At 30.9% G+C, this 27897-nt stretch overlaps 2 protein-coding genes and 1 long non-coding RNA gene across 3 annotated transcripts; 1 reads left to right on the forward strand and 2 right to left on the reverse strand.

Annotated features, from left to right (window-relative positions):
• Nucleotides 1-12152: 12152 nt before the first annotated feature.
• On the reverse strand, nt 12153-14081 carry LOC107413922 (tyrosine decarboxylase). Its single transcript, XM_016021983.4, has one exon. The coding sequence runs from the start codon at nt 13823-13825 to the stop codon at nt 12233-12235; it is 1593 nt and encodes a 530-aa protein (XP_015877469.2). The 5' UTR covers nt 13826-14081; the 3' UTR covers nt 12153-12232.
• A 5130-nt stretch (nt 14082-19211) lies between these two features.
• Nucleotides 19212-21185, forward strand: LOC107413947 (tyrosine decarboxylase). Its single transcript, XM_016022020.4, has one exon. The coding sequence runs from the start codon at nt 19377-19379 to the stop codon at nt 20952-20954; it is 1578 nt and encodes a 525-aa protein (XP_015877506.2). The 5' UTR covers nt 19212-19376; the 3' UTR covers nt 20955-21185.
• Nucleotides 21186-25592: 4407 nt separating this feature from the next.
• LOC112492984 (uncharacterized) lies at nt 25593-27829 on the reverse strand. The gene is made up of 2 exons (XR_009634797.1): nt 26577-27829; nt 25593-26477 (listed from the first exon to the last, which is right to left on the reverse strand). It is a non-coding gene; the product is annotated as an uncharacterized LOC112492984 (long non-coding RNA).
• Between the last annotated feature and the right edge of the window lie 68 nt (nt 27830-27897).

A 27897-nucleotide genomic window follows, 5' to 3' on the forward strand; every position in this document is an offset into this window, starting at 1 on the left:
ATGAAATAACCAGTGAAGATATTGAAACAATATAAAGAGAGGTTTTTTTTTTTTTTTTTTTTTTTTTTTTTTTTTTTTTAAATTTAGGGTTTAGGCGACGCATAAGCAGTATTATGCGTCGCCTAATACCCTTTTTTTTTTTTTTTCTTCTTTCAAAAAAACCATGGTTTTTAACAATTTGATTTTCTTCCATCATCAAATAAGCAGTGAAAATATTTAAACAACATAAATGAGTTTTGTTTTTTTATTTTTTTAATCAATCTGATTTTATCCCTGCATCAAATAACCAGTTAAAAGATTTAAACTAGTTAGAGAAGGTGTTTTTTTTAAAATCTTCCTGTTTAACAATTTGATTTTCTTCCAGCATCAAATGACCAGTGAAAATATTTAAAGATGATAAACAGAGTTTGTTTTTTTTTTTTTGAATTTTAGTAATAGGCGACGCATAACCATGCTTATGCGTCGCCTAATACCCTATATATATATATTTTTTTAAACCTTCATTTTTAACAATTGGATTTTAGCTGAGCATGAAATAACCAGTGAAGATATTGAAACAATATAAAGAGAGGTTTTATTTTTTTTTATTTTTTTTTTAATTTAGGGTTTAGGCGACGCATAAGCAGTATTATGCGTCGCCGAATACCCTTTTTTTTTTTTTTTTCTTCTTTCAAAAAAACCATGGTTTTTAACAATTTGATTTTCTTCCATCATCAAATAAGCAGTGAAAATATTTAAACAACATAAATGAGTTTTGTTTTTTTATTTTTTTAATCAATCTGATTTTATCCCTGCATCAAATAACCAGTTAAAAGATTTAAACTAGTTAGAGAAGGTGTTTTTTTTAAAATCTTCCTGTTTAACAATTTGATTTTCTTCCAGCATCAAATGACCAGTGAAAATATTTAAAGATGATAAACAGAGTTTTTTTTTTTTTTTTTTGAATTTTAGTAATAGGCGACGCATAACCATGCTTATGCGTCGCCTAATACCCTATATATATATATTTTTTTTAAACCTTCATTTTTAACAATTGGATTTTAGCTGAGCATGAAATAACCAGTGAAGATATTGAAACAATATAAAGAGAGGTTTTATTTTTTTTTTTTTTTAAATTTAGGGTTTAGGCGACGCATAAGCAGTATTATGCGTCGCCGAATACCCTTTTTTTTTTTTTTTCTTCTTTCAAAAAAACCATGGTTTTTAACAATTTGATTTTCTTCCATCATCAAATAAGCAGTGAAAATATTTAAACAACATAAATGAGTTTTGTTTTTTTATTTTTTTAATCAATCTGATTTTATCCCTGCATCAAATAACCAGTTAAAAGATTTAAACTAGTTAGAGAAGGTGTTTTTTTTAAAATCTTCCTGTTTAACAATTTGATTTTCTTCCAGCATCAAATGACCAGTGAAAATATTTAAAGATGATAAACAGAGTTTGTTTTTTTTTTTTGAATTTTAGTAATAGGCGACGCATAACCATGCTTATGCGTCGCCTAATACCCTATATATATATATATTGTTTAAACCTTCATTTTTAACAATTGGATTTTAGCTAAGCATGAAATAACCAGTGAAGATATTGAAACAATATAAAGAGAGGTTTTATTTTTATTTTTTTTTAATTTAGGGTTTAGGCGACGCATAAGCAGTATTATGCGTCGCCTAATACCCTTTTTTTTTTTTCTTCTTTCAAAAAAACCATGGTTTTTAACAATTTAATTTTCTTCCAGCATCAAATAAGCAGTGAAAATATTTAAACAACATAAATGAGTTTTGTTTTTTTTTTTTTTTGATTTTTAGTAATAGGCGACGCATAACCATGCTTATGCGTCGCTTAATACCCTATATATATTTTTTTAAAACCTTCATTTTTAACAATTTGATTTTGTTGGAGCATCAAATAACCAGTGAAGATATTTAAACAAGATAAAGAGAGTTTTTTTTTTTTTTTTTGAATTTTAGTAATAGGCGACGCATAATAATGATTATGCGTCGCCTAATACCCTATCTATATATATTTTTTTTAAACCTTCATTTTTAACAATTGGATTTTAGTTGAGTATGAAATAACCAGTGAAGATATTGAAACAATATAAAGAGTGTTTTTTTTTTTTTTTTTTTTAAATTTAGGGTTTAGGTGACGCATAAGCAGTATTATGCGTCGCCTAATACCCCATTTTTTTTTTCTCTCAAAAAAACCGTGGTTTTTAACAATTTGATTTTTTTCCATCATCAAATAAGCAGTGAAAATATTTATATTATTTTTAATTTGATTTTCAAAACTCTTAAAATTTATATTATTTTTAATTATTATAGGCGACGTATTTTATTCTTTATACGTCGCTTTTTCTGATTTATTTTTATTTATTTATTTTTTTTGTATTTCCATTTTTTCCTTTGTAAGTGTCTTTAAATATTTTTTTTGCCCCTAAAATGTTTTTAGTAACATTTTTTTTATTCCCCAATATTAATGAAATATTATAAATAAAATGGCACGTTAATCTATGGGCTTTCTTTTCAACCATTAACCATTAGTACGGGAACTAGAGAGTTGGAAGCAATCTAGAGGGTATGAGAAGATTTTGAAGGATCACTCTCATTATGCATTCTTGTTTCTTTCAAGGGTTTGAAGGATTTTGTGGGTTTCTTTCCTAAATACCCAAAGTTCCTTCTTCTTCCTTCTTGCCGGTGGTTGGGTTGCAAGAACTTCACCTTCTCTCCGTCGCCGTCGCCGTCGCCGTGGCACTGGGTGGCTGGGGTTTTTGCCGTCTCGTCGCCGGGATTTGGTTGCTGGGTTGCTGCCGTGCCGTCGCCGTCGCTGCTGTGGTGGCTTGAACTTCCTCTTGATTGCTGGATTTGTAAAGGTGTGCTGTTTTTGTGTGCTGTTTTTCATCCCTTTTGGGGTTCGGTGGTGTATGTGTGCTGTTTTTGTGTGCTGTTTTTCATCCCTTTTGGGGTTCGGTTGTGTATGTGTTTGCTGGAAAGAAAATTATGTTTGCTGGTGTTTTTGTTTTTTTTTTTTAAATATTTGTTCGTTACTGTAATTTTGGTGGGGTTTTATGTTGTCAAAATCATGGCTTGTTGTCGACAATGGGTTAGCTAAATTTTGTTTGGAAAAATAGCTATATTTATTAAGTGGGGTTCGATTGTATGTAAAGCAAAATTATATGCTATTATTTGTATTATGTGTTTATATGGTTAAATTTGCGTGGGAAATGTCAGAGGTGCTCTGTTTTGGGTCTTAAAATGACGTCATTTGTGCGACTCAAAATCCATAGTGATTTAGTCGCCGGTTGCAAAGTTTGAAAATGTTAATGACTGTTAAAGAGGATAGATGTTAAGAGAAGATACTATTACTGCATCACTTGGTAAATAAATTACATGAATTTATCGTTTATTATTGTTATTATTGGTTTATTCATTATACTACACCCTATATTGTTAGTAATATTAATTTGTGTTTATGTTTTTTGTATGTAGAATTATGGATTCTTTTAATGAACATGTCCTCTCGGATGGGGATGGCGCTGGATCACCATCCAGTGATATGGAAAGGCCGAATACATCATCCCCAAGGCGTAGAAAACGAGGGGCCACAACAATGAAAGGCCTTAGGAAGCATTTGGCGGGAAACAAAAGCTTGGAACCTCAATATAATGAGGTTGGAGTTGCTATTAACTCTGAGGCCGTTCGACTAAACAATTTGGAGGGCTCGTTGGCTAGGAGCACAATACCAATTAATATACCTAATTGGAGAGATGTGTCCGATAGGTTAAAAGATAACCTATGGGCATCAATAAAGGTACGGAGTGCATTATTGTTAGATATTGTTTATTATAAATAATATTTAATTGATGGAGATTTTATAATTCTTTTTTTGCATTTGTAGCTTGTATATATGCATTTTACTTGCATTTCTAACTTACCGCATTTACTTGTCAATCAATGTTACTAAATATATATATATATATATATATATATATATATATATTTTAATTTTGCAGCAATATACGGGTAAGGATGATAGTTTTAGGAAGGCAACTTTAAAAGATTGTTGTGACAAATGGAGAAAATTCAAGAATTACTTGTATAGATCTTTTGTTCGACCATATATTGACACACCCGAAAAGTTGAAGCATCGACCCTCAATTTATGAATTCATAAGCCAAGAGGTGTGGGATGATTTTGTACAACAAAGGTTGTCGGATAAATTCCAGGTATAGTTTATTTAACGCACGGTACTGTTGTATTAAATTGCGCTGGCATTATTTATATAAAAATTAAAATTTGTTATGGTGACTTATGTTATTTGGGTTTTCTAATATGTTTGTTTATAACTTTTGTAGGCATTAAGTAAAAAATATTCAGAAAAACGGCAATTAAACAAGTATCCGCATAGGATGGGTGCAATGGGCTACGCGAGATTAGAAAGAGCCATTGTATGCAATTTATTTTTATTTACATTTAACCATAATAATTTTGTCATTGTTACTTGATCAGTTGCATGCATTATTAAAATTAATTTATTTGTAATTTTGAAGCAACTTGAAAGAGGCACTGAAGATTATGTAGACCGAGATGACCTGTGGATACGGGCACGTATGGGGAAGGATGGAAAATATGCAAATGAAGAAACTGAACATGTAGCGGAAAAAATTGTGAGTATTGTATTTTATATGAATATTTGTTGCATATATTATTATTTAGTTCATTATTATATAAACTGATATATTCAATCATTTAAATAATATATTGTAGAATGACTTAAAGAAGAAGGCAACAGAAGGAGAAATTCGGCCTTCACCTCCTGTGGATATCCTAACACAAGCTTTGGGAAAAGAGGAGTATGGAGGTAGGCTTAGGGGTCGAGGCAAAGGATACACGGTGAATAACTTTTTCCATACTCCTAAGCCGAGTTCACAAAAAAAGACCAAGTCTGAAGGAAGTGGAAACAATTCAATCTATGAGACGCTGCTCAAAGGTCTAATGGCGATCGTCAGAAATTCAAGCAGCAGCAGCGCTGCCCAAGTTGATGCGCTTATATCGGCATGTGGTATTCAGATTCCGTCACTCGCTCATCTAGCCGATACTGTTACTGCTCCTGGGACCCAAGTCGATGATGTTGCTGGTCTAGGGACCCCTCCAGCCGATGATGTTAATGCTTGTGGGACCCAAGTCGATGATGTTGCTGCTCATGGGACCCCCCCAGCCGATGATGTTGATGCTCCGGGAACCCAATTCGATGATGTTGCTGCTCATGGGACCCAACCTACATCTTGGATTGATGCTCCTCGGATCTATCCTGAGGTGATTATTGATTTATTGATTTATTTATTTATTTATTTATTTATTTATATATATTTATGTATGTATGTTTAAGTAGGTTATTACTATCTATATAGCTCCCATGGTTGAAGGGTCTTACCTACCGCCATGAGGTCATGGGATCGAGTCTTTAAGTTGAAGGAATATTGTCATGTGAACATATATATATTAATCTTTTTTTTTTTTTTAAACTTTGCAGGGTGTAAAACGCAATCTTGCACAAGGCAATGTTGGCCATATAGTAGCACGTGGCACTTTGGTACCTTCGCTGCCAACGGATATGTGCCATGGTGTGAAGCTAGGTGCAGCAAATTATAAGGTAACTGTTGATGACGTTATTGATGGATTTGCACCTTTGCCTATTCCATCATTTGACATCATACGTGTCGGTGATGCTGAAGGTGCATTTGTTGCATGGCCAAGAGATCTTGTTATCTTGCCATCTGAGGAGGTATTGTTCGATGCAGCTATATATATTAATGAAGTTTAAAATAATTTCATTTTTGTTCTATTTTAAATGTTGTTTGTTGATATTTTGTAGGGAAGCTCGAACAGGTCAAATGTTGAGAATGATGAAGATGATAATGTTGATCCCTTAATCGTTACCCCAACGATCTGAGAGTTGCTACGTCGGATCAAGGACGTCGATAGCGATCATTTATGGTTTTTTAATATGAAAAAAGAGATCTTTGGGGAAGAACAACAGTTGGCCATAGCGAGTAGCGATATAAATGATTTTTGTTACATGCAAGAATTATCGTCCGAATGCATCTCATTCTACATAAGGTAAACTAAATTTGGATGTCTTTATAACTAATTCTTTAATTTAATTAATTAAACACTTTAATTATTGGTAATCGGATTATGTAGGCATTTATGTGAGGGATTGACGGGCTCCTTCGAAGGGAAATATTGCTTTGTTCATCCGGATATTATTGCTTCGGTTGGTCATCAAAACCCTCATGAACGGATATCAAATATATTGAGTAGATGGCAAGATGCAAGAAATAATCAACTATGGTTATTTCCCTACTGTGCAAGGTAATATTGTGTTAGTTTTATTGAATTATGTTATGAAAATATTCATTTCGAGAAACATCATATTAACTAAAATATTTATTGGTGTTTTTAGGAATCATTGGATGCTATGTGTTGTTGATTTATACAAAGCAGTAGCATGGTTTTTTGATTCTTTGAAGACTCATAAGAATATAATTGATAAGGATCTAAAATCTTTGATCGATGAGTAAGTTAATTAATAACTCTAATATTTTTACTTAATTGTTCTTATATATATTGGATTTGTACTTTTGAAGCTATTGTATAATCGTATACAATATTTATATTTCTATATAGTTCCTTCGTTGCATGGAACCAAGGAAAGACATTTGAAAAGAAACTTCGGTGGCAAAATACTAAGGTAATTATTATATATAAAAACTTATCATTATTAGTTGTTAGTTAATTTAAATACTTGTATATATTCGTATCTAATATTACACATAATTTACTGTTTGCAAATTTAGACACCGATGCAGCCCGGGAATACGGAATGCGGTTACTATATGATGATGATAATGCGAGATATCATTAGGCGCAAAGTTCCTCCCCGGGACTTAAGAGGAATGGTAAATTATTATTAATTTAATGATTTCATCATATTTCTATTATGTAATAATTAATATTTATGATTATTTTTATATGTATTAACATAAGTTTCTCATGTTCAGTACGAAGGTGTCACTTGGTTACAAGCTGAAAATGTCAACGAATTTAGAGATGAATGGGCAACAGCGATGATCACAAGTATCTCAAACCAATGAATATATATATATGCATGGTAGTGAAATAGCTAGATTTTGTTAATAGCTTTTGTTTGTACATATAAAATATCGTAGACAAATTTGTGAAAATCGCTCATAAGGTAGTATTTGTTTTGCATGAACTTTGGTTTCAAACATACCAATTTTACAAAATTTCAAACAATATTAAAAATAATTAAAATAAACGATGAACAGGCGACGCACAATATGCTTCAGAGTCGCCTGATACAAATAATGCAGAAAAAAAAAAAAAAAAACATCACAGTTATGTGCTTCAATATTTTAACAGATTATATGATGCCAAAAGTAAAACAGATTGATAAATATTTTCACAAAACCAAAGGAAAAAAAATATTTCAATAAAAAGTCAATAGGCGATGCACAAAAAGCTTGAGGGTCACCTGAGGGAAATAAGAAAAAAAAAAAAAAAAGCTCTGTGATGCTGCTTAAACATTTTCACTTGTTATTTAAAGTTGAAAGAAATCAACTGTTTAATACTTTAAAAAAACACAAAAACAAAAATTTCACAATAATAGGCGACTCATAATAGTATTTATGCGTCGCCATATATCAATAACATATTTCCTAAAAATTTATTTGAAAAAACAAAAAAAAAATCACTGTGAAGCAGCTATAACATTTTCACTTTTTATTTAAAGTTGAAACAAATCAGAAAAGCACAAAAAAAAAACAATTTTTCACAATACTAGGCGACGCATAATGGTATTTATGCGTCGCCATATATAAATAAAATAGTTGCTAAAAATTTATTTGAAAAAAAAAAAAAAAATCACTGTGAAGCAGCTATAACATTTTCACTTTTTATTTAAAGTTGAAACAAATCAGAAAGACACAAAAAAAAAATATTCACAATAATAGGCGACGCATAATGGTATTTATGCGTCGCCATAAATCAAAAAAATTTTGCTAAAAATTTATTTAAAAAAACAAAAAAATAAAATCACTGTGAAGCAGCTATAACATTTTCACTTTTTATTTAAAGTTGAAACAAATCAGAAAAAACACAAAAACAAAATTTTCACAATAATAGGATAAATCTATAACATATTTTCTAAAACTTTATTTGAAAAAACAAAAAAACAGCACTGTGAAGCAACTATAACATTTTCACTTGTTATTTTAGTAATAGGCGACGCATAATCATGATTATGCGTCGCCTAATACCCTATTTTTTTTTAAACCTTCATTTTTAACAATTGGATTTTAGTTGAGCATCAAATAACCAGTGAAGATATTTAAACAAGATCAAGAGAGTTTTTTTTTTTGTTTGAATTTTAGTAATAGGCGACGCATAACCATGCTTATGCGTCGCCTAATACCCTATATATATATTTTTTAAACCTTCATTTTTAACAATTTGATTTTGTTGGAGCATCAAATAACCAGTGAAGATATTTAAACAAGATAAAGAGAGTTTTTTTTTTTTTGAATTTTAGTAATAGGCGACGCATAATCATGATTATGCGTCGCCTAATACCCTATTTTTTTTTAAACATTCATTTTTAACAATTGGATTTTAGTTGAGCATCAAATAACCAGTGAAGATATTTAAACAAGATCAAGAGAGTTTTTTTTTTTTGTTTGAATTTTAGTAATAGGCGACGCATAACCATGCTTATGCGTCGCCTAATACCCTATATATATTTTTTTTAAACCTTCATTTTTAACAATTTGATTTTGTTGGAGCATCAAATAACCAGTGAAGATATTTAAACAAGATAAAGAGAGTTTTTTTTTTTTTGAATTTTAGTAATAGGCGACGCATAATCATGATTATGCGTCGCCTAATACCCTCTCTATATATATTTTTTTTAAACCTTCATTTTTAACAATTGGATTTTAGTTGAGCATGAAATAACCAGTGAAGATATTGAAACAATATAAAGAGAGGTTTTTTTTTTTTTTTTTTTTAAATTTATGGTTTTGGCGACGCATAAGCAGTATTATGCGTCGCCTAATACCCTTTTTTTTTTTTTTTCTTCTTTCAAAAAAACCATGGTTTTTAACAATTTGATTTTCTTCCATCATCAAATAAGCAGTGAAAATATTTAAACAACATAAATGAGTTTTGTTTTTTTTATTTTTTTAATCAATCTGATTTTATCCCTGCATCAAATAACCAGTTAAAAGATTTAAACTAGTTAGAAAAGGTGTTTTTTTTAAAATTTTCCTGTTTAACAATTTGATTTTCTTCCAGCATCAAATGACCAGTGAAAATATTTAAAGATGATAAACAGAGTTTGTTTTTTTTTTTTTTTTTTTTTTTTTTTTTTGTAATAGGCGACGCATAAGCATGGTTATGAGTCGCCTAATACCCTATATATATATATATTTTTTTTTTAAACCTTCATTTTTAACAATTGGATTTTAGCTGAGCATGAAATACCCAGTGAAGATATTGAAACAATATAAAGAGAGGTTTTTTTTTTTTTTTTTTTTTTTTTTTTTTTTTAATTTATGGTTTAGGCGACGCATAAGCAGTATTATGCGTCGCCTAATACCCTTTTTTTTTTTTTTCTTCTTTCAAAAAAACCATGGTTTTTAACAATTTGATTTTCTTCCATCATCAAATAAGCAGTGAAAATATTTAAACAACATAAATGAGTTTTGTTTTTTTATTTTTTTAATCAATCTGATTTTATCCCTGCATCAAATAACCAGTTAAAAGATTTAAACTAGTTAGAGAAGGTGTTTTTTTTTAAAATCTTCCTGTTTAACAATTTGATTTTCTTCCAGCATCAAATGACCAGTGAAAATATTTAAAGATGATAAACAGAGTTTGTTTTTTTTTTTTTGAATTTTAGTAATAGGCGACGCATAACCATGCTTATGCGTCGCCTAATACCCTATATATATATACATTTTTTAAACCTTCATTTTTAACAATTGGATTTTAGCTGAGCATGAAATAACCAGTGAAGATATTGAAACAATATAAAGAGAGGTTTTATTTTTTTTTTTTTTTAAATTTAGGGTTTAGGCGACGCATAAGCAGTATTATGCGTCGCCTAATACCCTTTTTTTTTTTCTTCTTTCAAAAAAACCATGGTTTTTAACAATTTGATTTTCTTCCATCATCAAATAAGCAGTGAAAATATTTAAACAACATAAATGAGTTTTGTTTTTTTATTTTTTTAATCAATCTGATTTTATCCCTGCATCAAATAACCAGTTAAAAGATTTAAACTAGTTAGAGAAGGTGTTTTTTTTAAAATCTTCCTGTTTCACAATACTAGGCGACGCATAATGTTATTTATGCGTCGCCATATATCAAGAAAAGTTTTGGTAAAAATTTATTAAAAAAATCAAAAAAATAAAATCACTGTGAAGCAGCTATAACATTTTCACTTTTTATTTAAAGTGGAAACAAATCAGAAAAACACCAAAAAAAATTTTTTTCACAATAATAGGCGACGCATAATGGTATTTATGCGTCGCCATATATAAATAAAATATTTGCTAAAACTTTATTTGACAAAAAAAAAAAAATCACTGTGAAGCAGCTATAACATTTTCACTTTTTATTTAAAGTTGAAACAAATCAGAAAGACACAAAAAAAAAAATTTCACAATAATAGGCGACGCATAATGGTATTTATGCGTCGCCATAAATCAATAACATATTTTCTATAAATTTATTTGAAAAAACAAAAAAACAGCACTGTGAAGCAGCTATAACATTTTCACTTGTTATTTAAAGTTGAAAGAAATCAGAAAAACACCAAAACAAAAAAAAATTTCACCATAATAGGCGACGCATAATGGTATTTATGCGTCGCCATATATCAATAACATATTTGCTAAAAATTTATTTGAGAAAACAAAAAAAAAAAAATCACTGTGAAGCAGCTATAACATTTTCACTTGTTATTTAAAGTTGAAAGAAATCAACTGTTTAATACTTACTAAAAATTTCAAAAAAAATATATGATAATAGACTAATAGGCGACCCGCAATTCTTCTTGTCGCCTGATATCATTAATAAATCTGTTAAAATATTTTTTTCAAAAAAAAAAAAAATTTCATGCTGCTTAAACATTTTCACTTGTTATTTAAAGTTGAAAGAATATCAACTGTTTAATACTTAGAAAAAACAACAAAAAATGTAAATTTTTTCCCTAATGGGCGACGCATAATAGTGTATACGTCGCCTTATATCAATAAAATATTTTCCCAAATATTTAAACATTTTCACTTGTTATTTAAATTTGAAAGAACATCAACTGTTACATACTTAAAAAAACGCAAAACAAAAAAAAAAAGAAAAAAACAATGTTACACTAATAGGCGACGCATAACTGTGTTTATTCAGCGACTCTAAATATTATGCGTCGTGTGTGTTTGTTTCTCGCGACTTCTCGACGACACCTTTTTTTTTATGCGTCGTCGATTGGTCGAATTTTTACTGACGTATTAACCTCAGAGTCGCGGTATTATTTTTTTAGACGCATTTTTCTCGTAGCGTCGCTAATAATGTGTCGCTAGAGCTTATTTTTCGCGTAGTGAGAATTATAAAATTATGTATAATCCAGTGATACCCCTTCAATAACAGAGGTGTCTATATATGCGTTTTATGACAAAATTTTATATACATATATTATTAAAAGTAGTTTAACATTGATATGTGGTAAAGGAAAGGAAAAATAAATTACTAGTTTTTATAATTCAAAAAAGAAAGAGAAAAATCATGCAGTACTCCCACTTTTGGATGCCTACGCCTACAATGAAGTTTCTATCTAAAAGATGTTGTGGAGTGCGGACCTGATCAGTTCAACAAACTCTCCCATACAATTTCTGTTTTCAGCCCATATATATGTATATATATATATCGTCGAAATTTTCCATGATTACTGATTATAAATAAGTATATTACTGACCTATTCCTTCCCTTTTAATTAAATTTAGGTTTTTTTTTTTTTTTTTTTTTTTTTTTTTTTCCGTAAATTAGGAATTGTTGTGATGGTGGAAAAAAGTGCACTAGACAAAAGCAAAATCAATACATTAATAACTTTTGAGTAGAACATAATAAGCATCTAGCAAGCTAGTTTGCTAGCTTAATTATGGTAACTTTCCATAATTATTTAATATGTTGGTTGTCTGCTCTGTCACCACTTTCCAAGCCATGACAACGTGCAAGTCCTGTGTTAGGGTTGCACCGACTGCGAACCGCAGCACAAACATTCCATCAACCACCGTATGAGTCATGTATACACGCCCCGACCCATTGATGGACTCCAACAGCTCCGAGTTTATCTTATTTATCAACTTTTCATGTTCTTTAGTATCCAACGACTTTTCTTTAGCACCGGAGCAACTAATTAATATTCCGTTCTTTTCACACTTAACAGCACTAGTATTTTTTTCCTTACTGATCGCCAATGGCGAAACTCTGAAACACACCATGGCGAAATTCCTTGGAGCCACAAGTTCAAACCTCTCATCGTTGGCTAAAAATCCTTCAAAGAGCTTGGCCATCCTAACATGGCGTCTAAGCAAGTTCCTAAGTTTGTCCACCCCGTAGCTTCTGAGCACGACCCATAGTTTCATAGCTCGAAACCTCCGGCTGAGTGCAATCTGCCAGTCTTTGTAGTCCACAACTCGTTTGGAATCCGTGGCTTTGTTTCTCAAATACTCGGGGTTGGTGGAGAGCGATTTGATCAGCGAACTGGGGTCTTTCACCCAAAGGCAACAACAATCGAGAGTGGTGAAGAACCATTTATGCGCGTTGAAACTGAACGAGTTCGCACCTTCCACGCCATCGATGAAATGTCGAAACTCCGGACATATGCATATGCTTCCCGCATATGCGGCATCCACATGAACCCATATGTTATGTTCCTTTGCAACGTGGCATATGGGTCCCAGGGGATCAACGGCGGTGGTTGAAGTCGTCCCCATGGTAGCACATATATAAACGGGGATTAACCCGGCTTCCACGTCGGAACAAATCATTGTTTGTAGTGCGTTTGGAGGGAGAGAAAACGAGGTTGATCTTGAAGTCTTGATGACGCGACAGTTGCTTGGATGGATTCCAGCAACTTGAGAAGCTTTTCGGAAAGCACTGTGGGTTTGGTCCGACCCATACACGACTAGCTTTCCGATGTTGTCTTTCCCAATTTTGTTCAACTTTTGATCCCTTGCGGCTACAAGAGTGCACAGAATGGCCTCGCAGGTAGTCCCTTGCAAAACACCACCACCGTTGCCGGCGAAAAGGAATGAACTCGGAAGCTTAAGCATTTCTCCGAGCCAGTCCATGACTATGCTCTCCAGCTCACTTGCCGCTGGCGACGACATCCAGTTGAAGCCGACGACGTTGAATCCGGTGGCAAGTACTTCGCCGAGAAAGCCTGCAATGCTTCCACTTGAAGGAAAATATGCAAAGAAGTTAGGGCTTTGCCAATGCGTTATACCAGGGATAATGTGAGCTTGCACATCTTGGAGGATAGTTTCGATGCGCTCGGGAGAGTAGGGGGCAGATTTTGGTAGTAGTTTTCGGAGATAGCCTGGTTGGACTTGGCTTAGAACTGGGAATTTCTCCACTTGTTGGTAGTATTTTGCAATGAAATCAATGATCATATGGCCTTGCCTCCTGAACTCCTCAGGGTCTAATGGGTTTTCCATGCATGGATAGTCAAAATTGAGGCTGCCCATCTGCTTAATTTTTTTTCTTTTCTCACACGAAAAAAACAACTATATATATGTATGTGTGTGTGTGTTTGTGCCAATAAATTTGGGAAATATTTTTGAGACTCAAAACATATCAGCCGAACAAGAATTTGATCTAGCACTTGGAGAGAGATGATAAGTTAAACTGGCAAAAATTCATTGAATTGATTGGTTTTTGTAGAGGAAATTAATCCGTTTATATAGAAGAAGTATGTGGCCACATACTTGGGATCTGATATTTCATATTTGGCTTACTGTTTTTTTATTTTTCTCTTTTATTTATTTATTTTTTCTTTTGGGTATCAGATTTGCTTCAAGTTATTGCTACAGATTTAGTTGGTGTTACGTCTCATCAATAATAATAGAACAATAGAGAGAAAAAGAAAAACAAGATGTTTATTAATTCTTTGTCTTTAGTTGGATGAACGTCAATTCTCTGTTCCGTTGCTTCTTAATTCAATTATTTATTTATTTTCGTCGACTTTTCAACTTTTTTTTTTTTTTAAATATGATTTATATTTCCATTTTTTTAATAGAGTAATTAGGACGCTAAATTGTTTCGCATCTGGCATTCGAATTGACGAAAAAATAGTTGTCCTCCCACACAAAAAAAAAAAAAAAGAAAAAAGAAAAAAAGAAAAAAAGATTAAAAAACGACAGAATCGGCTGTTATTCAACCAATACAAGGGGACAACATATTATCTAACAGAAAAAGGAACAAGTGGACAACATAAATTATGTTTTGGCTACATTGTAGTAATTTTGATATGATATAGAACGGATACATATATTATCATTTATTGTTGCTTTAGATCCTGTACACAATTTCCATTCATCCAATCATATCCAATTTCATTTATACAAATTATAAAGTTGGTACCTAACATACCCATACATAATTGTATGTTGTAATAATTAAAAAATAAAAAATAAAAAATTACGTTGTACTCTATTCCTATAATAATAAAAAAAAAATCAACAGTGAAACCATTGATAATATACCTCTAAGTCTGGGTTCAAATCTTGATTTGTATAATAATCTTCTTCTCCAAGTTGTAATTAAAAAATAAAATTATATTTTAATGTGAAATTAGATACGACAGATATTAATAGAATAAAATTTTAATAGAATTATGTAAAAGTTGTATCTAAAAATTCAATAATATTAGACATAATATAATATTTATTAAATAATGTGGTTGATAATGTATTAATATTTAATTGATTTATTTTTTAATTGATTTATCATTTATTTTTCATATTTAGATTATATAAATATATAAACTATAATAATTTAATGTGTGTTATTTAATAAATAAATTTGATAAAAATTTTAATGTATATATATAGAAAATTTTCTTTTTATTTTGTGCTATTATTGATGTAGATGTTAATTGAATGCACGGAACTGTTTATTTGTAGCAATTAGCGAACTGTTTAATACTTTACTTGGTTTAAAAATGACTTGGAATATTAATTTTAAGTCTTATTATACTTACTTGTTAATTAACGTCCCTTTAATTAAATGCATGTCAACGCGTCGTAAACCTTTATTTTGGCAAGTCTGAGTAGGTTTATTTGAGAGTCGATTAGAAATTGAGAATTAAGGATCTGGGCAGCTAAAGCAATAATTTTAATATTTAGGTTGTCAAAAACATTGCATGTGCTGATAAGAATTATTTATTTATTTATTTATTTTTTTGGGGGAAATGAAAAAGTAATTAAAGAATTATATCTTGTACTTACTCTATAAGAGTCTATATTACTCTTAATAAATTGATGGCAAAGGCCATCTTGCTGGGACTAAAATGTCTTAAAAGCTCACGACTTTGCCATAAATAATAATAATAATAATAATAATAATAATAGAGAGAGAGAGAGAGAGAGAGAGAGAGTTAAAGAAGTTTGTTCTGTATTATGTTCAAACAGGTTTGTTCTGTATTACGTTCACAAGAGGCTTTGAATTCGCTAAAGGAGGGTGGGGATTCATTAGGACAGCTGTCATCTAGTCGAAGGTATATTCAGAATTCGCTGGTTTCTTTAGGAACTTTTACATGCAAATATTTATATACACGGTAAGACTGTTATTAAACCGAGCTGCGTGACAGCCCCATGCTCTTACTATAGCTAGCTGAGGAAGAAGGGGCATTGTGGCTTCAACAAACTATCAGGCCTATGTAATTGAACAATGAGAGTTACAACATTGACTCTGAAAAAAATAGTAATAAAATAAAATAAGCTTAATATACATGTGTGTGTGTGTGTGTGTGTATGTATGTATGTATGTGAAAAAACTGTTATGGGGAAGTTGCCCATGATGATTATGCAGATTGGATAATTATAAATGACTATTATCCATCATGTAGTGCCTCCATTGGTCCACTATAGAATTCATATATGTATATATGATTAATGGAGAAAAAGTAATATTATTCATGATCATAATTACTGTAAATAGAGTTCAATTTAAGGTTCTCAATTCATAAAGATATGATAAATTAATTTAATTTTAAATAAGATATTTGGAATCACAAATTTTGTGAGCAGAAAGCAACACTTAATATTAACATGCTGCAAAATTTATGTAGTGAAAGTGGTTCCTGATATGCACATACCATATTATTAACAAAAGAACAGAATGAGCTAGTGATGAGAATGCAACATTTAATTACCGACTTGAGATTTTGTGATTAATTAGGAGACATACACTATGCTAATATTATAATGCGATAATTGCTTCTCTTCAAATATATATGCATGATTGAATTTTCAGTAAATATATATTGCCCCAAAAAAAAAAAAAAAACAGTAATATAGAATATTTAGGTCCCATAATTTATGATTGGGCCGTTCTTTTTATGTAATCTTATTTTTTTACCCCACTGAATTTTATACAAATTTTCAAGACTATCATTCTCCATTAAATGTTTGTTAAACACTGCTTGAAATATGTTAATTTGTTACTATATAGATATATATATATATATATATCAAACGAACAATATAGATATATTTAGGTAATAAGAATTAAATGTGGTTTTGATCTTTAAAAAATAATTTTTTATAGTAAAAGCATAAAACTTTAATTTATTCACATATTATATGTAATATAATTTATACCTATGTATTATTTAATTATTTTAATATAATTTTATTTGACGGGTCCAAGGATCCAACCTTAATCACATTTTCATATAAATTTTAATTTTAATAAGCATTTTTAAGGTTTAAATACTTTGTTGATTGAATGTTCTTCATCAAATATAATTATTTCTAAGCACTAGGGGCAAGTGTAAGTAAAGATAGATTGGAAAAAAATTATTTTCATAAAATAAAAAAAGTAAAAATAAAAACATTATTGCATTTTATAATATAACTACAACAAAATATAGTAAATAATTGGTAGTGTTTGTCTAATTAAAATAACTTTTAGTGTTTAATGAGTTTGAAAAGGACAACGTGCAATACATAATTAGGGATTTATTTGTTATTTTTATAGTTTAAGAGGGTTATTTAAAAGTTAAAAAAAAGATTTATGTAATTTGTCCAACATATCAATAGCTGATTCCAGACCAAGTCACGCTCAGAGGGTTGAAGAGCACTAACTCATCGAAAATGTCGTAAAAGGTCCACTCGGCAAGCTGGCAAGAAGCAGCAAAGAGCAAAGTAAGGGAGGGCATAAGGTAGTTGGTACGATTGATGGATATTTATTATAATCTCTCCTCACTTATTGCTCATATCGAAAATATATTTTTATAAATAAATATAGTTTTTCTCTCGTCCAAAAAATTCTGAATGAATTTGTTTTTATGAAAGAGTTTGTGTTGCATGTAATCAAATGTCTTTTTACACGTAATCAGTGCTTGGCTATTGAGACTTTTCAGATAAGAGAAAAATTATATACATACATACATATATATATATATATATATATATTCTTCAAGCTTATAAAACAAAAAATGTCTATTTTTCGTGTTTCTATCCATCTGGTTAGGAATACGTACGTCATAATCTAATTTATTTGTGTTGAAATTTCAACTAAAGCTGGTAACCTGCAAGGGCAGAGTTAGTGAGAGCAACTGCTCCCCCATAATTTGTTTTAAAATTTCAACTAAAAGCTTCAATTTTTTTTATTTCTTTATTTTATTTATTATATATATATATATATGTATGTATATCTTTTTGCACCCATAAATTCCTATATTATTAATTGGAATTTTCTTTTGTAATACGGTTTTTATATCTTCACAAACAGTATTATATGTTGATCATATAATTCCACATTATTTTGCTTCAATTTAACTTTCATATTCGATATAGTTTTAATTCGACTTGTTCTAGGAAAATTTTCTAGTTTTTATAAGGATATACTAATTCAAAATAAAATATTCCAAATATATATATATATATATATACCAGAAGCAAAAATTAATGTGAAAAGGAACTATAATCAAATTAAGCTGCTATATACATTGACGGTGCATTTATCTACTTTGCATCACTAGCTAATTTGCATCAATCATTTTCTTTATATAGGACCATTAGTCCATTTATATTTTATATTTATGAACAATATATATATATATATACATAGTTATTACCTTTCAAAAAAAATATTGTTTAATGAAAAATTAAATGAAAAAGATAGTAGGAAAGGAACCCATAGAAAGGGCACATTTGGTGGAAATTTTATATACGTATAAACAATTTTTTATCTCCTAATAAACTTGTCTTTTATTGAGGTGTAATATATTTATATATCATACTTTACCAGGACACCTTATAACTTGGGATACGGTACCCAAAAAATAGAATTTTATATACACATGCATGGAAAATGAACAAGTTATTTATACAATTACTATAAATTCAGCTATTAGAGCTCTAATGTTCTATATATGCACCAAGAAAAACGGCAATTGATTTTCCATAATATTGGCATAGCACAATGTATAATATGTTATGATAAAATTCGTCACTTCAATATCTGACAAAATATATATATATATATACATGACCAATTCAAGAGTGGTTGTTACCCAGTTAGAGTCGTTCCAGCATGTGACGTGATGACAGAGCCTAACAGTTTGAGATGATAAGCCAAAAAAAAAATTAAAAAAAAAAAAAAATTCTTGCGCAACAAATTAAATTAACAAGCAAACAAAACTTATAAGAAAGGATGACTAGTATCTATCTCTCTCCCTCTCTCTCTCTCTATACATATCATTTATTGCTCCAACTGGTGTAACACGAAAGAGATGAAATTTCATTGCACGCACGTACCCAAAAAACCAGCTGGAAAATCTCGTACCAAAAAATTCTTTGATATTTTCTTTTAAAATTTCTTTCAAAGTGAAGTTTATTGCTTGTTAGTTTTTGTCCTTTATTTATTTATTTACTTATTATTTTATGGGATATTAACACAAACACTATATATACCCTATTATATATGCTCCAAACTTAAGAACTCCAAAACATCCAATTAGGTGAGCAGATAAATCATCCTTTAATTTTCCTTGTGATCTTAATCGGCCAAATGGGTAGCCTCGATTTGGAAGATTCACAAAAATGCAACATTAATCGCCCGGTAGAAAATCTTTTAGATCCTAACGAGTTTAGGAGGCAAGGCCACATGATAGTCGACTTCATAGCTGAGTATTATAAAAACATTGAGAAATACCCTGTTCTAAGTCAAGTTGAACCCGATTATCTTCGAAAACTGTTACCAAAATCTGCCCCTGATTATCCTGAGCCCATTGAAACCATCATCCAAGATGTGCAGGATCATATTGTTCCTGGTCTAACACATTGGCAAAGTCCCAACTACTTTGCATATTTCCCTTCAAGTGGTAGCATTGCAGGGTTTCTGGGCGAAATGCTAGCCACCGGATTCAACGTTGTCGGGTTCAACTGGGTGTCATCGCCGGCTGCAAGTGAGTTGGAAAGCATAGTCATGGATTGGCTTGGACAAATGCTTTGCCTACCAGACTCTTTCCTTTTCTCTGGTAAAGGTGGTGGTGTTTTACAAGGAACCACTTGTGAGGCTATTTTGTGCACTCTAGTGGCTGCAAGGGACCAAGTGCTGAGTAAAATTGGGAAACAAAATATCGGAAAGCTAGTTGTGTACGGTTCCGACCAAACACACAGTGCATTTCAAAAAGCTTCCCAAATCGCCGGAATCCACCCCAGCAATTTTCGTGTCATCGAGACCACAACATCAACATCATTCGCTCTCTCTCCTGATTTGCTTCGCTCAACAATTTGTTCGGATATAGAAGACGGTCTGGTTCCAATATATTTATGTGCCACGGTGGGGACCACTTCAACAACAGCCGTTGATCCATTAGGACCTCTATGTGATGTGGCAAACGTTTATGGAATATGGGTCCATGTTGATGCTGCATATGCTGGAAGTGCCTGCATCTGCCCAGAGTTTCGGCATTTCATCGATGGTGTTGAAGGTGCGAACTCGTTCAGCTTCAATGCGCATAAATGGTTCTTCACCACCCTCGATTGCTGTTGTCTTTGGGTGAAAGACCCAAACGCCTTAATAAAATCACTCTCGACAAACCCTGAGTTTCTGAGGAACAGAGCCACTGATTCAAAGCAGGTGGTGGACTACAAAGACTGGCAAATAGCACTAAGCAGGAGATTCCGAGCCTTGAAACTATGGCTTGTGCTGAGAAGCTACGGTGTGGAAAAAATTAGGAGCTTGCTCAGAAGCCATGTTAACATGGCCAAGTTTTTTGAACAACTCATTGGTAGAGATGAGAGGTTTGAGATTGTCGCTCCTAGAAACTTTGCCTTGGTCTGTTTTAGGGTTTCACCTTCAGCAATTAGCAAAGGAATTATTAAGAGTGGTGGTATTTCGGAGAATTATTATTTGGGGGAAAAAGATTCAAAGGAAGATGAAGAAAAGTACTGCACAAATGAGATTAACAAGAAGTTGCTGGAGTCCATCAATGCATCAGGGAGGTTATACATGACACATACGGTGATTGATGGTATGTATGTGTTGCGTTGTGCAATTGGTGCAACTTTGACAGAGAAATCACACATCATCATGGCTTCCATGGTGGTGCAAGAGCATGCAGATTCCATCTTAAACATGTAGAGATCTCAATATCTTTGAAAAACAAGGATATATTTTATGTGATGCAGGTCCATAAAGGATTATTGGTCCAATTCACCTACTTTACAAGCGAAAATATTTGGACCAAAATATTTTATTATATATATGTCACTGTTATTTCTTTTTGAGTTTTGACTAGGTTTCAGACAAGTAGATTTAAGGTTTTCAAGTTATAGATGGGTATAACTATAATATTGTTTATGCAATCAAATATATCATAAATCGCATGAAGTTTTAAGAATATTCTATATAGTTGTTGCTTAGAATCAGGGATGATAACTTTTTAATATTTATTCCTTGACCAAGTTTCCAAGACATATCCATGTTTATAAATCCGAAAAAATCGTATATGACAAAATGATTGAAGGATAAAGAAGAATATGGTACGTAATACCTGTTGAGGCTTTGGCAATGGCCACGTCAGCTGGATCAATTCTGTTGACTCTTAACCAAGTCAGTGCTGCTATTAGTTTTAAAATTAGTTAGATCAAATTCCAACTGATTCAATTTTAATTTCAGACTACCGACATATATTATTATTATTTGAGAAATTCCATGTTAATTATGATGTAAGGCCTAATTTGAACCAATTTAATTATTTTAAGCTTTTAAATTGAGTAATAATTTAATACGGTGCAATTGTTCATGATTCAAGGACCAAAATCCTCATCATCCTCAAGTTCTATTTTTTTTTTTCCCAACATTTAAACCAGCTGACATTTATCAACTTCTCTTAAGGTGCAATTTAGTAATGAGTTAGTTTTCTTCTACTTAGTTTTTCTCTACCTAATTATAAATTAAAAAAAAAAAGACACGCACACACAAATATTAAAGCAAAAACAATTTGAAATAATGGATTCCAATTTGGTTGTTGTTTTTTTCCTTTAAATTTATAGTTAATTATTGAAATTGCTTAATAAACTATAATTACCAATACTAACCCTAACAAGCATCTGAAGTAAGCAATTTAAATGCCATCAGGTATAAAAATATAAAAATAAAAATCAAAGAGTTATCAAAGTTATTTAATCTAAATTTCTTGAACTTTATAGCAACATAAATAGTCAGATTTAGGCCTATTATATGGAGACATTCGAGGCTAAGAATCCAATATGGGCTTGGGCTAAAGAGAAAGCCCAATTACTTTTCTTTTTCTTTCCTTTTTTTTCAACTAGTTAAGGAAGACCTTAATTTATTATTATTTTATACATAAGTTTTTTTGGGAAGAAATTTTATGGATAACTAGTTAAGGTATGGACTTGTTGCAATCAGAAAATTAGTAGGGGGAATTTGGCCCATTGCCCACCCAAATAGGGTTAAACGGTAGATGCACATTCCTTTTAAAGTATCTTCTTCTTCTTTTTATTTTTTTTATTTTTTATTTTTTTTAAAATATCTATACACATTCAATCTTACCATTTCAACTATATTATTATTCAATAACAATAAACAATTCACCTACCATATTCAAGTTCTCTCACCCTTTCCCATTCTTTCCTTTTCCCTGAGTGTTTGTTGAAATTGCAGATCCATGAAAAAAAAATTTCTTATGGAGAGTTTTAGCAGATGTTATTCCAACAAGAGAGATTTTGTGTAGTAGACTAGGAAAAGAGGATATGAATTGTGTGATGTGTGGAGCTGAGATTGATACTGCCTATTATATTTTCACAGAATGTCACATGATCCAATCGCTGGCCTTTGCCAGTAAGCGGGGATATAAGTTGGAGCAATGGAGAATTTCAAATATTGAAGTACCGGTGGATTTTTGTATTAATCCATATCAACAAGCTTGTTTTAGAAATATGGATAAGGTTTTAATTACCATGTTCCTCATCACCCTTCTTTATTGCTGTTGGAATTTCATAAATGAGAAGGTGTTTTAAGGTGCGAGATCTTTTAATGAGACTGTGGCAAATTTTGAAAGTTTACTTGAAGAGTTTATGATTGCAAGCTATAATTTGGAGTAGAGGCAGCAAAGGTTTAAAGAGATTTGGAACACCTAGGAGTCTAGATGGTGGAAAGTGAACATGATGTTTTTTAAGAGGGCGGAGTTTGTTGAGCTTTTATTGTGAGGGACTGGATGAGGAAGCTTTTGTTTATGGCCTCTAAATTCAATCTTTGTTCATCGCCTTTTGATGTTAAAATGGAAGCCATTGGATGGATCTCTAAATTTGTAGAAGCAAGAGGGTGAAATGAGTTATAATGGTTTTCTAATGCTGCACTTGTGGTGGAGGAAATTGGAGCCCTATAAATCCTTCAAGATGGAGCTCTAGATATGTTAATCTAGCTATTAGCAGTTGGTTCAAGTGCTTTGATTGGAGTATTACTTGGAATTCAAGGAGTTCGATTGCAATAGCAAACCTTATTGCTAAGAAGGTTTTTCATTTTAATATTGTTTATTCACTGTAATTATTGTAATTTAGAAGCTATTCGTAGGAATATTATGAATATTGCTGTTGATATGCTAAGATCTAGCTTTAGGTTGTAATTCTCCTACTTTGGAGGTCTTTTGTGTTTAAATACAATGACCATTTAATGAAAAAAAGAAAAAAAGAAAAACCTTACTCTTAGTTCTTCAACCCAACCGAAAAAAAAAAGGAAAAAGGAAAAGAATTATGTGGAGAAGATTGACTTTTATTAGTAGAGGATTTATTATCATCACTGGTTGTAGAAGAGAGATCAGCCATAGTAAAGATTAAAACAAGTGAGCCTTAGAGTGCTACTACAAAAAGACTAACCAAATATTATAGTTTAATTCTTGGTGCAATAATTTAATGCTTAGTATTCCAAAGAAATTAAATGAGTATCTACATTTTTATGGTTGTGTTTTTAAGAAGACATCATCATTAAAAGTTTTTACAAGGTTTTTTGGAACTCGCATTGATGTCTAAACAAAAAAAAAAAAAAAAAAAGCTGGTTTGTGTCATGTAGTTTTCTAAGAAATTGACTTGTTGAACTCATTACAATGTGTATCTTGCTAAAAGCTGATATGTTTAATGTTTAACATTTACGGTATGATAAATACTTGTAATAAAAATGACATTTGTGTCTAAAAAAGAAAATTGTACATAGGAAACTAAACCAATAGAAGATATATAAGTAAAACAAATGTATATTAAACTTCATATAAAGTTCTTATGATGGAAATTATTGATAGGGCATCAATAATTTTTTGTTTTCCTAATTTTTTCCCTTTTGTTGGCTACACAACATAATTATTATACCACATGGAGTATTAGAAAAAAAATTCATAAATTAGTAAAAAAGTTATCGAAAACTATTGGTAGTACCGATAGGTGCCATCGATAATTTTGTTAAAATGTAACATAATCTTTGAAAAGATTATCAATGGCTGCTATCATAATTACCAATAGATCATTGGTAATTTTGATTGTACATTTTTTTTTGTTAATGGATTAATTTATTTTTTAAATTTCCTTTTGTTTTTATTTATTTCTTAAATTTTTATTTAATATATGACTACAATTTATATGATGAATACAATATAAATAATTGTAATAACACAAAAAAAAAATTACAAATAGGAATTAGAAAAGATATTACCCAAAACTATATTAGGAATATTGATAGGCATTATTGGTAATTTTTTTAGCATGTATACTATTTTCTGAAAAAAATTACCAATGACATGATCAATGATAGTTCATTGGTAATTTTGACTGTACAAATTTTTTTTTTTTAAATGGGTCAATTTGTACTTTTTTTTTATTTCTTTAATTTTTTGTTTATTCCTTTTTTTTTTTGGTATTCCCCCCCCCCCCCCCCCCCTTTTTTTTTTAGTTTGTTTATTTTCTTAAATTATGTGAGGATTTTTTATGCTTGCAACCGCGCAAAACTTGTGGACATTTCCACTTCTCTTTAGGATCTCTCCATATAAATATATACATGTATAGCCATTGTTTACAACTTATATGGTGTTATTTACAGTATAAGGAGCCTTCTTCTGTATACATGTATTTCCATTGTATACCATGTAATTATGATTGAATAAAAGAACTTTATCATTGCTACTGTATTCGATATATTTTAAAGTAAATATCTCACAATCACAATCACAATCATAGTTTTTCCAATATATATATATATATATATATATAATGTCAAGGATATAAATGAGAGAAAAAAAAAAGTGTACAATATTGTAATCTTTTAATAAAGGGGGAAAAAACCTATAGATGTAACCAAAACTCTATGAAAAATATTTTTTTTTCCTATTCATATTATCAACAAACTGAAACAGATTCAATTAGATATTAAATAGTAAAATAATTTATACTCATTGCCTTCGTAGTGTGTGGCGTTGATTTTATAGTGAATGGATCTAAATTTGTAGGCATCTTTGGTTTGTTGTCATAATATTTTTCATTCTCCAATAAGTAAGGTAATATATCGAATGCATTTCAGCATTTTCAAGTTCTTTTTTTTGGGAATATTTATTTTTAATATTTAAATCATACAAATATTTATGGCATACTTTCAAATCAACACATGCAACAATCCAATGAGAGCCTCAATTATTGATCGAGATGTACAACCAAAATGATTAACTAAACCTCATTGTCCACAATAGCTAAACAACAAAAAATAGTTATATATATATATATATATATACATATATACATATATATAAGAGTACTAAGAAAATCTGCTTACATATAAATTAAAATTAGCCAAAAAAAAGAAGAATAAAAAATAAAAAATTGAGGATATCTTATCACAATAAATTGTGTCAAGCATTGATATCCTATAAGTGGCATGCTCACAAAAAACCTCAACATTCTAAGCAGAAATATCAACTTCACACAATTGTTTTTAGTTTTAACATTTTAAATTTCTAGATCTTACTTCAAATTTAAGCTATAAAAAAAAAAAAGAAAAAAAAGAAAGGGGGAAAAGAGGCCACCAAAATCATTACATTTACAATGACTTAATTCCAACAATGATAACATCACACCCTGTTATCTTGTAATACCAGTTTCACTACCAACAAATTTCAAACTTAAATATACGATTTTATATATTATGGACTTTACAAAACCAGATATAAAAGGGTCAATAAAGCCTACTTTTGGTCCATGTTAGATTGGGAGTACCTTATAAAGCCTAAAAGGGTTAATAAAGCCTAATTTGACTGCTAATATTGTTCTAACAATGTTTCTGAAAAGTTCAACCCAACAATTTCCGTTGTATTAAAGCCACATGTTTTTCATTCTAATAAAAAACACACCTCAACAAAGTCACATATTTTGCATTCTAACAAAAAAAATACAACATTCAATATGCTCTTTAATGCTATGGCATTAAAAGGAAACCAATTTTAAACAATAAATCCCAAGCATAAATTTTGATGCTATCTAAAGATGAGGCCGAAATTACAGAATAACGATTACACGCACTATTGCCATTGCTTAACTTATTATATCATCCACATAAGGGCCCATCTCTATCTTTATCACTCTTCAATAACATGAATTGCCAAAAAACCTAAAAGTATTACAATAAAATGAGCCACTAATAGAATACCTAATATAAAGTATTTGAAATAAGAAAAAATCTCAGAGCAATAACAACAAAGCTCTCTACCTGCTTAGTTATATGCATATGCATATATATATATATATATATGTTTGTTGACCATATAAAGCTTTTTACTTGAAGAAGGCTGGGAAACTACAAAGCTGGCAAAATACAACAACATATATTAAAAAATAATACACTTTGATGCTCACTAGAAACTCTATAAAACTCGGTTACTCGATGTCCTTTGGCTTACTCAGTATGTTAAAACCCTCCAATTGACAACAACTCATGATCTTATGGAAAACTTCTCTGATTTGACATTCAAATGGACCCAATTCATTCTTAAATGTGTCACAAATTAATTATATACCATACAATAAAACCAATTTTAACAAAACAGAGGAAAAAATGACTTGGTTTGAAACGAATTACCGATTTAGGTGGGGAGAATGCGATCGCGAGTTGGTCATTGCTATGGCATTCAAAAGTTCATTCGCGTTTTGAGCCAGATGTTGTCGTCTATTTTGCAATTTGTTTAAGCTTCTAAGCCTTATCATTTTTCTTTTGGATACGGATTACTTAGGCTTTGAAACATTCAATCCCTTCAATCCCTTATTCTTCTTCATCGCTAGTATAGTGGGGTGGGATTTCAGCTGGGATTTTGGTTGGATTTTGTTGTTGCTGCTTTAGTGGTTTACGATGGAGTTTGGGAAAAACACAGTGGATTCTAAAGGACACGAATGAGGAAAGATAAGCTTTCTCAGAAAATTGTTTCATTTCTTAATTTATTTTAATTGAGGGATATAATAGATAAAGATGGATAGAACAAAAAATAAAAGAGATAGGTGGGTATTTACGGTTTACATTCTATTTGGATTAGTAATGGACCAAATTCCCACCTGTCAACACAGGAAAAGAAAGCCCAAGGGCTAAGCTAATGAATTTGATAGTTCTCTAAAGCGCAGTGGGTAGAGGAAATATGCTACGTGCCCAACAATCAGTATTGGCAAGGGAAGCATCTGGCATCCTCTAGAAGACTCTTAGTTATCCACAGAGCTGTCATCTTATCCTCTGGGCATTGGGACGTATGAATCATTTTGAGCCAGTCGAGCATTGGGCTGTATGAATCTTTATGAGGCAGTCATGTAATAAACTAAATGACAAACCACCGACAAGGACTAATTAAAACCAACTATTGAGAAATCATGTTGCAGACCAGCTGTTTAAATTTTTTTATTTTATTTTAATTCCAATGGGGAAATCTAATTAAGCAATGGACATATCTAATTACATACAATCGTTCAACCAGAAACTAAATAGCTAGAGCCTATACTAATAATCCAATTACCATGCGCATGATAAATTAATCGACAGCCCTGAAAGG

The sequence above is a fragment of the Ziziphus jujuba genome, chromosome 1 (assembly GCF_031755915.1).
Source record: "Ziziphus jujuba cultivar Dongzao chromosome 1, ASM3175591v1".
Lineage (NCBI taxonomy): Eukaryota > Viridiplantae > Streptophyta > Magnoliopsida > Rosales > Rhamnaceae > Ziziphus > Ziziphus jujuba.